This window comes from Trichechus manatus, unplaced genomic scaffold (genome assembly GCF_000243295.1).
Source record: "Trichechus manatus latirostris isolate Lorelei unplaced genomic scaffold, TriManLat1.0 scaffold00010, whole genome shotgun sequence".
Lineage (NCBI taxonomy): Eukaryota > Metazoa > Chordata > Mammalia > Sirenia > Trichechidae > Trichechus > Trichechus manatus.
Window position 1 is genome coordinate 2,584,622 of NW_004443946.1, and position 16,054 is coordinate 2,600,675.

At 42.5% G+C, this 16,054-nt stretch overlaps 1 protein-coding gene across 1 annotated transcript in view; it reads right to left on the reverse strand.

The window, feature by feature from the left end:
• Positions 1–12,549, reverse strand: part of PYGL (glycogen phosphorylase L) — a 54,142-nt gene extending 41,593 nt beyond the window's left edge. Inside the window, exons 1-3 of the mRNA XM_004370855.1 lie at positions 12,222–12,549; positions 6,454–6,555; positions 4,085–4,163 (exon numbers count right to left, since the gene is read on the reverse strand). Of these exons, the coding sequence (XP_004370912.1) occupies positions 4,085–4,163; positions 6,454–6,555; positions 12,222–12,464 (424 nt within the window). The 5' untranslated portion in view covers positions 12,465–12,549. The remainder of the gene's footprint in view (positions 1–4,084; positions 4,164–6,453; positions 6,556–12,221) is intronic.
• Between the last annotated feature and the right edge of the window lie 3,505 nt (positions 12,550–16,054).

The window sequence follows — 16,054 nt, forward strand, 5'->3', positions numbered from 1 at the left end:
ATATTATAAAAACTATTTTTCAATGAATATTATAATGCAATAATCCCTGATTATGATGATAAACTCCTGGAAGTGCAATTAGTGGACCAAATTATTTGAAAAATTTTGACTCTTGATACATTACCAATAAATTGATCTCCAGAGACTTTGCTCAAATTTACACAATTACTAACAATAAAGGAGAATGACAGGTTAAGTCATTTATAAACATAAACAAAAACCAAACCCGTTGCCATTGAGTGGATTCCATGTCATAGCGACCCTACAGGACAGAGTAGAACCGTCCCATAGGGTTTCTGAGGAGCAGCTGGTGGATTCGAACTGCCAATCTTTTGGTGAGCAGCCAAGCTCTTACCCACTGTGCCACCAGGGCTCCTTATAAACATAAGTGGACAATTCAAATCTCTCTGTTTCTACTTCTGTATATCAGGAAGGAAAGCAGTTTAGTGGGGAAGGAAAGCAATACCCAGGACATAACTGGCAATATGTAGTTGAAATCCTGGAGAGAGGTCAGGGAGTGAAAACTTTAGACACTTTCCATGCAGAGAGGATAGAGAAGAAATGAGAGCAGTTTTTGGAATATTTCCATTCTGGAAGGAGGAGGACAAATGAAAGCTGGTAGAAATGGAGAAGAAGCCATCGGAGACTTAGGGAAAAATCAAGAAGTCCAGGAAACCTTGTGAGGAGGTCACCAGTTACAAATGCTTCATATTAAAGAAGATGAGGAAAGAGAAAATTATTTAAAGATTAAAACATCACTAGGGATCTTCAAGAAAGCAAGTCAAAATGATGGAGTGAAAGAAGGGATTTTACAGTGTTTACAGTCTGAGCCCTGTACCAGCTCCTTCAAAATCTCCTGAGTCGCTTGTGAAAAATGCAGATTCCCAGACTCCAACGCACATCTAATAAATCAGAAGCTCTGAGTGTGGGACCAGGAAATCTGTACTTCTTTGGAGAACAGATAAGGGAGCTGACCTGCATTAGACATGTTGATTACAGTGCCTGCCACCCAGACTGCCTTTCTAAGGGAAGCTGGCTCCATGCCCCCTGCTTGAAAAGATAGCTATAGGACAGAATAATGTACATGTGACCCATCCCCTTACACCACCTAACTGACTAGCTGGACATCTGTGGCAGATCCCTTTTCTTCCTGGCTACTGAATTCCAACATTGCTCACATATCAGGTGGCCATATGCTTTAGGGAGGCAGGGCCTCTTCCATGCTCCAGGAAGTGAATCTTCCTTTATTAGTTTAAGCCTCTAAGCCAGTTATAGTAGTTTTATTCCCTTTGCCAGTGACTGGTTTTGCCATGGGCACGCTACGCCATTCTATCCAATGACAGGTGCTAAGAAGTCTGCTGGGGGCAGGGGATCTCTGGGAAAGATTTGCCTTGCTGCCGCCATCTTTTTTCCATGCAGGTAAAGCCAAAAGAGTCAAGAGAGCTAGAGTCCTGACACAGTTGTGCTGCTGAATAAACTACTCTGAGAATGGCCCAACCATTCTGGGCCCATTGTTCTGTAGTAACACATGTCCTTGTTGGTTGGACTGTTTTTTGCTAGGTTTTCTGTTACTTGTAGCCAAAAGCATTATTGACAAAGTACTTGACCCAACCAAAAGACAAACCCACTGCTGTCAAGTTGATTCTGACTCCTAGTGACCCCATAGGGTTTCAAAGGCTGCAAATCTCTGTGGAAGCAGACTGCCACTTCTTTCTCGTGAGGAGCCGCTACTGGTTTTGAACCGCTGACCTTTTGGTTAGCAGCTGAGCACTTTATCTAGGGCTCCTTGAGCACTTGACCAGGAACAACCAATTGACATGCTAGGTAGGAATCTCCCTTGTGGCCAGGCACAAACTGCGGAGTTACACTAATTAGAGCCATCCTCTCTGAAATTTCAACTGAGGAATATCTGAATAAGAGAATTTATGGGGTATCTGAGACTGAAAGCAACACCGGGAGTTATGGATCAGATAGAGAGAGGTACTGAGTCAGGTGCATGGTGAAGCTCTAGAACAGAGATCCACAAACTCAAGTGCCCAAGGCCTTCATGTTATTTTAACATCTTAACAGTCTTCTCATCCCAATGCCCATGGGGCCTGGCTCTAACTCCAGTTCCCGCTCTCTGAACTGTGGGTGTTTGGCTTTTCCTTGGTCCTGTTCATATTATCCTTACAGCCTGACCAGAAGGGGCTCCCAACCTTTTCAGTCAGGTAAGAGATGAGGTCAGTAACAAGAGTGAGTGCAGGTAATGTAGACTTTCCTGGACACCAGGACCCTTGCTTTCTTTGCAATTATTTTAAGAGGGCCACCATTTTTCAAAGCATGTCAGAGCTCAGGCACTTTAAGAAGTGGGCATGGTACTCGATCAGCTGAGAGAGCTTCCTTAGTTTCTTTCTTCTGGTAAAGAATTATTCAGCTTCAATCACCCCGTCACTTTTTGACCTTAGCAATCAACTGAAGGAGCGAGGTCATTAATGTCAGGCACAGATAGGGGTTAACGCAGCCAACAAATACCGAAGGTTTTACATAAAAAGGCAGGCTGGTTTCCATTCTTATATGTGCATTCCATTGGCTCTGTTGGTCTTACAACTCCATGGAAAACCTATTGAAGTGCCTGGTGACTGAGTTCCCAAGAAGGTGGCAACTATCCCAAAGGCAGTGTTTTCCGTTACTAATGCCAATGGTAAAGCACAATGTGATTAACTTAGTGAGGATAAAATAATATGAAACAGATGCAAATGAATTTCTAGTAACTTGAAAGTGTGTGTAAAATTAAGAGAATTCTTGAACCAGTTCTAAAAGAGAGGAAATAGATATTTACTTTTCATAGAGTACAGTTTGATACATACATATATGGTAACCCATTACTATTATTAAATTTAAATTTCACATGGAATACATTAATACTTTCTCCTTGTAAAAAATTAAAACGTTACAGATGGGGCTAGCGTACCCTTTGCTCATTACCCCAGTTCCTCACTCCTCCCTAGGAGAGTTTGGTATTTAAAATTCCAGACCTTTTTTCTACGGATTGACTTATATACATATGCATAGAAACTAATTTCATTTTTTTAAAAAACATAAATGCTATCACACCGTGTGAATTTAATGCAAATTTTTTCCCCCTTGGCGATCTATCCAGGGAAGTATAGATAGACAAACTTTATCCCTTTAGACTAATGCTCATTAACTCGTAATATGGATGTTCCAGAGCCCTGGTGGTGCAGTGGTTAAGGGCTCAGCTGCTAAAGAAAAGGTTGGCAGTTCGAATCCACCAGCCACTCATTAGAAACTCTACTGTGTCTCACAGGGTTGCTGTGAGTCTAACTGACTCAAGGGCAATGGGTTTTTTTTTTTTTGGTATTGATGTTCTACCACTTATTTAGCCATTTCCCCTATTGAGAGGCATTTAGGTTATTTCTAGTATTTTACTTTTACAAACAATGCTGTAATAATTTTTTTCATATGTCTCCTTATGTACATGTTTGAGTGTGTCTCTAGGATAGATATCAAGAACTGGTATTGCTTGCTCATAGGGATACATATTTTTAATTTAATGGTGATATTAAATTAATCTTAATCTGCTGAAAATCATTACCCGGATAAAGCAAAGAACTCAAGTTGCATCCACACACAAAAAAGGGACATTAATTAACTAAATCATACCAATAAATTAATAAGCGTATCATTACCCACTAGTCAATCAAAAAGTAAACTGTGAAGTGCACAAGACAGTAAGATAATGGTTAACAACTTGGGTCACATCATACAAGTATGCGAACTGAGAAGCTGTGAACAAATAACAGCGAAGTAAAGGGGCCACTTTGGAAACTTCTAAGTACGCAGGAAGGAACTGGTTAACTCTGGGGTTTTAAGCAATGCCTCCAAGGGTTTTAAGCAATGTCCCTTTTGTTCAAGTTCCCTTCTCTACAGTTTGTCTAGAATTGATCATACCATGGTGAGAACTGAAGAACATACGTATTTATAACCAGGTCACACCTCCCACCCCTCCTAGGAAGGTCATCTAGTTCTTCTAAGCATGGGCATGTGAGAGGGCATCAATTGGCCGGACAATGTCACTTACCAGCAAGCCTCCCAAGACCACCATTGCCAAGCCCAGCATCTTCTTCCATTTCTTCTAACTCCTCCATATCCAATCCAAGCTGTTGATCAAAGGAAAACTACGGTGAATGCTGTTTCAATTGTAGCCCATTTCACAGATAACGGTCATTTCCTAAAGCTCTGGGTCAGGCGTCCAGGTTTATCTGTGCACTCTCAATCTAGGTCCCTCACAGTTTGTTCTGGCAGGAAGTGCCCACTGCAGATCCTGGTTGCTGCAGATGTAAACGGTACGAGATGGTGCAGCAGTAGCATGGTGAAGGGTGTGGGCACTAAGTGTCCATTACTGACTATTGCTCTTTAGCTCTATAATCCTGGTGAAGCTATGAAATCTTGCTATACGTCACTTCTGTTTATTTAAAAACTGAAGAGGATAACAGTACCTCCCTCACTTAGGACTGTTGTATGAATTAAATAAGCTTATACAAACAAAGCATTTAGAACTATTCCTGGGCAAATAGTCCTCAATAAATGTTAGCTATTTTTTAAAATTACTTTTTGTATGGTAGGGTTAAAACCCCAGAAATAGTCCAGTACCAAGCTGACACTAACTGGACTAAAGGATTTTGAAAATTATCAAAAGGTATGAGGTTGAACTTCTCTGGATGGACTAAAGTTCATCTTATTATCACAACATATTTACTCAGGAGAGTCAACAGTTGTTAACTCAAAACCAGTTAGTGAGTAACTGCTATGAAAGATGGACAGCAGTCAGGGAAATCTCCGCCATGTAGTCCAGCTAGACAGGGATGAAAGTCTCTACTTCTCTCTTGGGAAGCCCAGGGAGTGTCAGCAGCCTGGAGATGGATGAGATTGGCTCCTGGAGATAGCTTCCTACCCTAAAGTATTTGGGAACTGCACAGCTAGAGTCCACTAGCAACAGTGTGAACTCATATCAGGGTTCTGTAACCCTGGAGATCACTTTGTTTGCATTTCACATCTTACAGTGAGGAAACTGATGGCTAGATAAGTGACCTGCCCTATGCTGACTAGATGATAGTCTAGCCCATGCTTGGCTAAAGGATGGTCTGTTGTGAAACAAATGTGTTCTTATCTGAAAGTCATACAATCCATGACATTAGATATTAAGATGGAAAAATAATTAATGCATTTGTAAACATATACATAAGCTGTAACTATGCTTGAGGTTGATGTTCTGGTTTCCATGGAGCCACCTATTTGCATTCATCTCCTTACACCAAAAGTTGCATTCTCAGACAAATCTTGATAACTACATTTTGTAAGAGCTCAAAAACGGTTTTGCTTCTTTTCACTGTTGTTGGGGATTTCAAATTTGTTACCTGGTGACTAGAGTTTACTGGGGTCTTTGGGCAAATCAACATTAATGCTAACCTTCAGGATGTTTTAAATTCTGAAAATGTAAGTCTAAAGTAGGATATAAACTTTGAGCAAGGAGATGTGGATCACTTCATCCCACCTGGTTATATGTTATGCTATGCCAAGGCAGGTATATTATTTACAGCCGATGTCAGGGGAAGCAAAGAAAAGGGAAGTGGAGGTGAACTGCAATGGTTCTTCCGTAGGAAAATGCTACCCTAACCCACATGAAATCATCCCTTAGTGATAAAGAGCTGTCCACTTGAGGGGACGATGCCATGCTAAGGAAAAGGAGCAGAATGAACATTCTCTCATCTAGAATTTTTTTTTTTGTTGCAAATACACATTCCTCTTTTCAACCACATCAAAAAGGTTAAGGACTATTTGTTTTAGGTATGGAGACACCTGAAGCTCAGGGAAGAAACAGTTGAAGATGTTCATAAAACAAAAACAAAACAAAGCAAAAAAAAAAAAAAAAAAACTCCATTAGTATATTAGTTTTAAGACTTCAGGTTTCTCCTTTAAGGAGGAAGTGTACTTTACATCTCATGAGCAATCGTTAGAGAAAGTATAACAGAATTTTAAAAGCTTGTCACTTTCACATATTGCCTTGATCCGTGAATAACAGTCAAACTTTGATCATTTTTTAAAAAGTAGATAGGTACACAAAATTTTGCTTGTGATTCTGACAGTGGAAACTCAAGTACTTCCAAAGACTTGTTCAGCTGCAAACTTCTAAAGTGTAATTTGCTGGGGAAAGCTATCAAAACCTTTGATTGCAAAATAAAATTTTCAAGATGCATAACCAGTTCTCTAACTTCTTTTTCTGGTTATTTTTCTTAATCCAAAGATAATCAATAGTTTATATTTCTGGTAGTTTGTGATAGCCATGTTTATAGATGCAGTTTTTCAACATTTTTTGCTATACCCCCAAGGTTACTGAAGTGAATCTGAAATCTCAAGAGAGAGGATAAGAGGAATCTGGGGACAATGTACCTGGTAAATGGCCTCATCACAGGCATTCTGCAGGCCAAGGTTGATCATGGTGTTCTGTAATGTTCGGCCCATGTAAAATTCCAGAGAGAGGTAATAAACCCTCTGAAATAAAGAAAAAGAGAGGTCATGTGTATTCTATGAAGTCAACTTCACTTGTCAACATAAAACACAAGGTCCTATGTTAGGTCACCAGTAAGAAACAAACAGGTAAGGGCTTCTTTAGCATAAGTTCAAGTGAAGGGCTACCATCTTCTAAACAAAAGTATTACTGGTAACAGGCTTTGGGAAAACTATCTTATACCCTATTTTTGGCACAACAGTTCTGTATTTTTTACCCCCAGGGAGAAAAAAAGCAAGGCTAGGTTCAATGTGTTACACCACTTCATGTTCTTTTTCCTCTGGTTCATGAACCTCATGAATAAAGCATCTGTTCTGGAGAGACAGAAGTCAGACTGCCATAGCTTACCATTCACTCATAAAATATTTACAGAGCATCTCTGTGGGCAACGGTCAGGTGGGTTAGCTATGACTATTCCAAGTTATCCCAGCAACACAAAGATTAACGCCTTCAAGATACACTCCATAGTAAGAAAATATTCCTCCTTAACTGATTACTATAAACAATTTTACATTTGATTATTTTAGAATTAAAATTATTTTAGAAAGTCTATGAACTGGCAACAGTTCCTTCTAAATAAAAAATATAATTTAAAGTTTACTGATGTTTGTTTTTGATGAAACAGGAAATTTCTCTATTAGAAACTGTCTTTGACATGGTAAAAGCCAAATAAATGTTATCAGAATGAAAAGTGAGAGGTGCAAAGGTCAGACTCGCCTAACACCTTTTTGTATACAAGCAGTTTACTAATTTTTCAGAAAATATACAGTGACTAACTTCTTTATCCTCCTTTACAATATCTTACTCTCCATACCAGTTCTTCACCTTTTCTTCACCATCAGAAATGAAACAAAACAAAAATCTGAAAATGTGTTAATATAAAGTCACCTCATACATAAGGGACTCCCCTATTTCCTAATAAGAAGAGCCAAAATGAAAATCTTTTGGCCAACTTCAAAATATAAAAGATATGAATATGGTTGAATATAATAAATGCCTATTGTAATATTTAACTTATTAGTTACACATATAAGTTAAAATAAAATATTATATAAAAATGTCAATTTAGAAATTTCACTTTCTCACTCTTATTTCATCAAACAGTTGAATTCTAAGTTTCACATGGATAATCAAGATTTGTGTCTTTGTGGGCCGTCTAACACTATTTTACAGAGCACATCACCTTCATTTTCATCTAAGTTGTTTGAGTCATGGCACATTTTGAATGTCTATAAAGCTGTCATCTGGGACTTCACCAGTCTATTTGATACATTTGTGCTAGTTGGGAAAGGCTGACTTTTCTGGGGCAGACATAGATTAAACAGGCACATGGCCCCACTCTCCCCCATCGCCGGCGGTCTTGCACATGAATCCATGAGGGCTGTCACAGAAAATAGTATTTCAAGCCACAAATACTTATTTGCATGCTACCAGGACAGATATTTTCATGATCACTACAATGTAACCACTATGTATTGCTTTTTTTCTCTAAAGTGATCTATAAAAACCATGTTTAAAAATACAGTACATATCCAACACTTGCAATTGGGATGTCATCCCCATCGCCTCCAGGAATAATGACTATATTTCTTTGCTTCCCACTTAGTGATTTAAAAGATCCAGACTTGGATTTAAGACATTCTGAGTTGAAAAAATCTTGCTCAAAATAAATTGAGAAAGCACCTCATCACATGACAGGATTGGATTTAAGGCAATTTCCTATTTTCTCAGGGATAATTTTTGGGGAGAAACCACATCTTATATTTGGCAGTATTTAGGACCTTGAAAAACAGATCTCCCCTATTCTCTTCGCCAGTGGTCTCCAAATGTTCATTACATGCCCCTGGTGGCACAGTGGTTAAGAGCTCGGCTGCTAACCAAAAGGCTAGCAGTTCGAATCCACCAGCCTCTCCTTGGAAACCTGATGGGACAGTTCTACTCTGTCCTATAGAGCCGCTATGAGTTGGAATTGACTTGCGGCCATGGGGGACAGTAGTAAAACATTGAAGCATCTCTAATACACCTTATAAATTATGTGCACGTACTACTAAACTGTTTTAGGCATACTATACAAAAAATAGAGATTTTCAAAATGCTTATAAAGATTAAAAAAGAAGATATAACAATAACCAATATTTAAAAATTTTTTTTATTGCATCCTAGCATTAAGCAGAGAGGGTCAGGGTACTTATGGGGAGATGTAAGGAATAGGTAGCAACCAAACTGAGACTTACAGAGCAGTCAGGAGTTGAGCACAGAGAACATGGAGGGAAGGAAACAAAGAGTCCAGTATGATGAACAGAGGCCCAGAAGTGGGGAGGTCCAGGGCATGGATGAGGGCAGCAAATTGGTTTGGTGAGAGGGCGGGGTAGATACAGGAGGGTGATGGGAGACAAGATGGGAAGGATTGGTTCAGCTGGACCGAGAAGAGCTTTAAATGCTGATTAAGAACTGTGGACTTAAACCCTACAGGAAATGAGAGCCAATGTTATCTGAGCAGAAGGCAAGATGTGTTGCTTTAGGAAGCTTAATCAGACTATCATGCATAGTATGAGATGGGACTGCAAACTCAAATGCTGTCAGAACGAAGCAGAGAAAATAAAAGTGAAATGGAGGTGACATACAACAATGACGAGTGCTGGGCCAAGAACTGGAGGGTGCATGTGCTGCCCAAAGCCTCTGAAAACTGAACTACTTAATGATGTCTTGCTGGCCAAACAAAATATGGCTGTCAGTCATGTTCTGCCCCAGCCTGCCGGTTTTACCACTTCTGGGAAGCAAGGTAATCACCTAGAAGTCATGGCAGTAGACCAGTGGCAAGGGCCTTAACTAGGCAGAGAAGTGAGAATTTAGGAAAGTGGGTAATTTTCAGGGAACCTGCAGAAATCAACAGAATTTGGCAACCTGTTGAATGCGGAATACAGGAGTAAGTCAAAGTGTGACTAAAGTTTGTGTCTGGGTGACTGTCAGATGGCAAAGCTATTAAAGTTAAGCACACAGAAGATAAGGCAGGATTGGGAGGGATGATGATTTGAATTTTGAACATGCTGAGTTTGAGGAAACCAGAGGAGATCTAGGTATGTTCACCAAGCACTTGGAAATGTAGGAGTGGAGTCTGAGAAATAATTCAGACTCAAGATCCAGACTTGGAATTCATCTGCACGGTTACTAGAGAGACCAGCGGGTGGGAGAGGAGCTTGGGACATACTTATAAACTTTGCTCTATGCTCCATGAGGGCAGGGACCATCCTGCTTAGACGAGCAACTGTCATGGTGTAGACATGTTATTAACAGTTGTTGAATGAGTCACTTTCACTGTTGTACCCCAGGGCATCACTACCAGAATGCCTGGCTTACACGTGCACTCAAGGCTAAGAGGAGAGCCAGGGAAGAAGTTAGCCAGAGAACCAGGAAAACCGACAGAGTATCACAGAAGCCACTGGAGGAGAACCATACAAGGTGAATGTGCTCTATGGAACTAAATGCTAGGGAAGTGGGGGGGGTGGGGGGCGGTGAGGTTAGTTCTAAAATATGGCTCATCATCTTACTCTCCAGCTTAAAGCAGTGGACTTAAGTGTGCTTAGTAGCCCACCACCCTCCCCCCCAAAAAAGAAGATTCAGTAAATATATGTATATACAGTGTTTTTTACGGATACATAAATAGCTTAGCATTTGTTACTTTGAGTAAAGGCCAAGTCCTCCAGGGGAGGAAGAGTTACTTTCCATTTTAAAGCTTTGTTACAGCTGCAGTTTCTTACTATGAAAATAATTTACTTTCTTTCCTTCCTTTTAAAACTCCTACAGGGGTTCTTTGGATACTGGGATTATGGACCATTCTTTTGTTCTTCATGCTTTTATGTATTTTAAAAATCCAAATACATGTTTATACGTATTTCCCACTGACTCCAGAATAAATCCCAATCCTTCACCCTTCCCAAGAGGCCTCCAATCAACTTTTCCAGTTTCCTCTCCCAACATGGACTCATACCCACCCACACTCTAGCTGCCAGAGCTGCCCTCTCACCTTCACTTTCTGCACAGTGTACCCCTCTGACCCCCACCTTCCCAGACTGGTCAGGCACAGATGGTGTCCCTCTGTGCTGCCAAAAGTACCCAAAGGAACTCTCCATTCCCATCCAGCGCAGCGGAGCAGGGTGATTTGTGAACTGCTTTCCTCAGCAGCCCCGGGGTGGGTCTCAGAGCCCAGAGCATTGCCTGGACCTAGTCCACCATCCCGCAGGAGAGAAGGAAGCCCAGCAGCACCACACCCTACTTGCAGAAACTAGGGTCAGGAAGGGGAACATAGCTCTGTGGTCTCCACCACACTCAGGACATCACTTTGAGAAGCCAGGGACTCCTGGGTCATCCACTTGTGCTCTCAATCTAACCCATCAAAGTCTCTACCGGCAATGAGGCACCCCTCAATTCTTCTTTTTTGCCTTTTTTTTTCTAAAAAAACTTTAGCTCTTATTACCATCTACAAACTTTGTATTCATCTCTCATCCCTAAATTTTAAGCTCTGAGAAGGCATGACTTTTGTTTGTTTTGCACAGGGCCTAGAGAATGGTGCCTGGCATACAGGAGAGGAGGTGCTGCGTTACCCCTTTTTTAAAAATAATACTTTATTGAGTTTTTGGTGAAACTTTACACAGCAAGTTAGGGTCCCATTTGACAATTTCCACAAAAATTGTTCAGTGGCATGTTACATTTATCACAATGCGTCAACATTCTCTTTGTGTTCTGTTTGCTCCTTTTCCAGTACTCTAGTTTCCCTGCCTCCTTATCTTCTCATCTTTGCTCCTGAGTAATTATTGACCTGTTGGTCTCATACTGATGGTTTTTAAGTAGGGCACCGATCTAATGGATAATATCCTTTATTTTGTGTGCCACTCTCCTATTTCACTAAAAGGTGATCTCAGGGGATAGCCTGGGTTCTAGATCTAAAGAGTGTCTCAGGGTGATAGTCCCAGGGCATCCTCTGTTCTCTATTGTTCCTGTTTGTCTGGCTTTTTTTTTTTTTTAAGTAATAATTTGAGTTCTCCACATTTTTCACCCATTCCATCCAGGACAATCTATTGTTACCCTGGTCAGAACCAAAAGCTCAGAGAAGAAACAAGTCTGCAGGAGTCACAACCTCATCTACCCTGAGATCAGAAAAACTAGATGGTGCCCGGCTACCACCACTGACTTTTATCTCGTTTAAATACTGCGAGGAGATGCTCTAAAATTTTTGAGGAAATAAATGGGCAGGTGGGGAGGCCTTTGCTCGGGTTGGCCAGGGCAGTGGGTGGGGTGGGGTGCTGGTGGGCAACGCGGCGGAAACATGAGTGGGGTGTCGACGGAGTGGCGAATCTGTCCCCCAGGCCGCCCACTTACCATCCAGATGCGTTTCATCTGGATGCAGGGTAACCGTCTCCCCGTGGTGGAGCAAGAATGCACCCCAGATACCAGGCTTTGGCCGAACCGGGCAGGAAGGGGGTGGAGAGGGGACACGGTGGGATTCCTCGGGCCCGGCTGCCCTGCCACCCCTGCTCCGGGTCGGTGCCATAGAGGCTGTCAAGGACCTTCGGGGCCCCAGGGAAGGGGCGGCTCCGCTGGGGCCGGCGAGGAGACCCCACCCCGCCCCGCCCCGCCCCGCCCCGCCCAGTACCTTGGGGCACTTTTCGTAGTAGTACTGCTGCGTGCGGATCCAGCGCCCCACCAGGTGGTCGCGCACCGTGTGCGCCAGCGCGAAGAAGTAGTCGCGGGGGGTGGCCACGTTGCGGTCCTTGACCAACGTGAAGTGCAAGTGCCGGTTGAAGCCCTTCTTCAGCTCGGCCACATTCTCCACGCCCACGATGCCGCGGATGCTGATCTGCCGGCGCTTTTCCTGGTCGGTCAGAGGCTTCGCCATTGCGGCGGTGCGAGCCTGGGCCGGGACTGCGGGCAGCGCAGCGATCCGGACGTGTGGTCTGAGGCGTTCGGCGGACAGAGGAAGGGCGGAGCCGGGCCCGCTGCCCGGCGGCCGCTTTTGAGACGGAGGGGAAGTTTGGCGTCCGCCCTTCGCCGCGGCACCGCCCCTAAGGCGCTTCCCCAAGGCCTCCGCGAGCGGTGCGGAAGAAGGCGCCTGGCCCCTCCCGGGCCTTTGAGGGGCATGGAGGGTGTGGTAAGGGTGGGAGCCACAGCGAGCGCTCGCTGGACCCCTGTCCGAGAGCTCTGCTCACCCGACGTGCCTGGATGGAGTCGGGGTGGTGAGGAGAGGCTACTGGCCAAGGACCCTGTCTGAGCCCCTCTTGGCAGCCCGAGGTTGGATGTTCCACAGGTCACGTAACCACGCAGAGGCTGCCTTCCGCATCTGCAGAACCCCGGAGGGCAGCATGTGTCCTGCCAAACTCTGCATTCTTGAGGTTCAAGGACATAGTCTGTGTGTGAAAGCATGTTGTTGGCAAACTTTTGTTTTACAGAGGTTTATTTGCTGTATGTGTCATTATTGCTAGGGTCGCTATGAGTAGGAATTGACTCGACGGCAACGGGTTTGATTTTTATTATTATTTCTTCCGTGGGATGGATTCCACCATAGCGTTGGAAGGGATCTTGGAGGGTCGGGACGCTTTTACTTAAGTTGTCTCGCCGCCCCCCTCTCCCCCCATCAGCCCTTGGCTTCGCCCCATCTTGGATCCCAGGCTTCGGAAAGCAAGCCCAAGGAGCCTTGGTTATTTTCCCGAACTCAGAAATTCGGGTTTCTTGACTCTAGACCAATGCTCGTCCTGTCTGCAGCGCCCTGTCTACAGCGCCCTGCCACCTATCTGTTGAGAGAGGTTAATAAGAATCAGGGACTCTGCGAGTTGCAGTTTAGGGCTGATTACGTGATTTTTAGTTAGGCTTCTAGTTTGAATTACGTTTTAACCATGGGGGCGGGGGAGGGGAGAAGAATATTTGTGCGGAAATGAAGGGATTACTCATGGAGCCGTTTCCTTGTTCACGTAGAACAAACGGGTCTGCAGTACAGGCTGATCTTTGCACTGTTCACCTCCAGCTTTGGAGGTATTTATTTATATGTTTATTTAACCCTGGCAAGTACAAACATAAATGGTATTTTAAGATGTCAGAGACTTCTTAAATAGATATTATTAATCTATTATTTTAGAAATAGCCCATTACCAGGGTTGAGTTAGAAAAATCTTAAATCAATACAATTTATGTTAATGTAATTTACTTTTAAAAATAAACGAAAGCTAATTATTTTCAGATTGATGCATTGAGGGTTGGGGGCTGGGTATTTCGCTCAGGCCAAATGTAGCCCTCACAATAAAAACGAGAGTTCAAAGCTCATAGGTTTGGTAAAACATCCAGACCCCATGTTGTCCCAGCTTCTGGAATTTAAACTTAGGCCTCTGGGGAGCAGGACTGAGACTGAGTTGGGCCCTATATAATACAGATGACCTGTATAGGAAAGTATTTATAGGAGAAATGAGAATAGTGGATACCAGAAATACCCTGAATTAATAATGGGAGTCGAGTTCCCATCAAGATGATGGAGCTTAAAAATAAAGGGGCCTGTGTAGTGAACTTTGATGGAAGGCTAAAAGAAAAGGTCCCTTGATAAATTACTTCATAAAAAATATGTTTCTTTATGAGCTTTCAAAACTCTAAGATGGTCACAGCATGAGGCCAGTTATGGGCCATTCATAGTGTGAAATAGTTCAGTCAGCTTTAATTGTTGGATGAGAGAGTAGGTTGGAGCAGTGGGGTAAGGGGAAGCAGAGGCTGAGTAATTCTTACTCCCAAGAGATCTCTGAGCAGAGAAGGCAAAATAATGCCTGGGCACTTAGATGGGGAGTGAGGAATCGGGGTGCAGGAGAAAAGGAGATAGAAGACACCAAAGAGAAATTTACTTTGTTTCTTAATTTTGTTTAGTTGTTTTATGCTATTGAGTTAGTTCTGACTCATAAACCCCCCCCCCAAAAAAAACCTGTTGCCGTAGAGTGGATTCTAACCCAGTGACCCTATAGGACAGAGTAGAACTGCCCTATAGGGTTTCCAAGGCTGTAATCTTTATGGAAGCAGACTGCCACATCTCTCCTCCTTGGAACAGCTGGTGGATTTGAACCACCGACCTTTCAGTTAACAGCTGAGCACTTAACTACTAAGCCACCAGGACTCCTTTTCCTACTTAGTGACTGTGTAATCTTTATGGGAGCAGATCACCAGGTCTTTTCTCTCGCAAATTGGCGGATGGGTTGAGCCACTTGTGAGTTCGAACACCTGAACTTTCATTTAGTAGCCAAGCACCTAACCATCGTGCCACCAGGACTTCTTTAATTTTGCTTAAGATGATTTCAGATAAGTGAATCCCCCCACGCCCTGCCCAGTTAGGTGTACTAAATTCTTGTTGGAAACCCAGGATAATGATGATCTAACAAACACACTATTTACTTTGAATTACAGAATGTTCAAACTATAGAATGTGGAAAGGGATCATCCAACCCCATGTTTTCAGAGAACACGATGGTACCAGGTGATTTAGGGATACCACATAGAGCCAATCTTAAATAATAATAAATCACATTGTGAGACAGTTATTCCCTTTTCACTTCTCTTTTAGTGTTTCTAGAAAGTCTTTGGTGTTAGCTAACATGCTTTAACATTTGTTAATCTATACTTTTAACAGAAAGCAGGCCCAGATTCTACACGTTCTTCAGGTTTCAGCATCTAACTGGAATTTAATAACATTGTTTCTGTTTATGATAAATGATACTTTCAAATTAACATCCTATATGAGCTTTGCATTTTAAATTTTACATTACAGTGGATTTATTTAAAGATCCCTGGTGGTACAGTGGTTAAGCATTCATGCTAACTGAGAGATCTGTGGTCAGAAACCACCAGCCTCTCCGTGGAAAAAAGATGTGGCAGTTTGCTTCCATAAAGATTATAGCCTTGGAAACCCTATGGGCAGTTTTACTCTGTCCTATAGGGTTACTATGAGTCGGAATTGACTCCATGGCAGCAGGTTGTTCGTTGGTTGAATTTATTTACAGAAAATAATGTAGTTCAGGTGGTACATGGGTACGGCAAAAATGATGAAGTGTGGTCTGGGTGTAACTGAAGTCTGGTAAACACAGAGCTTGATGGTCTTCCAGGTCCCTTCCAAGTCTAACGTGCTAGCTTTGTACTAGCCTAGGACATGGAGGCTTAGAGAAGTTGAGTTATTTGATTATTATCTTAATACCTTTAATATCTTAAAAACCTTTTCTTTTGCCTAATCAAACACCAAAAACTGGTTTCCTGAAAAAGTCCAGATTCAAATTGCTTACATCTGATCACACCGGCCTTGCCTACAGTGAGTTGTGTTATTCCTGTTTCTCACCTACTGCTTCACTGTGGACGTTCTGATAAAATGGCGTTTGTGAATAGCTGAGCAAACTCTGTCCAGACCTCACAGGACAAGTGTAAGTTGCCTACTGTTGAAAAAGAATCATGGGAAAGTATGTTATCCTGGGT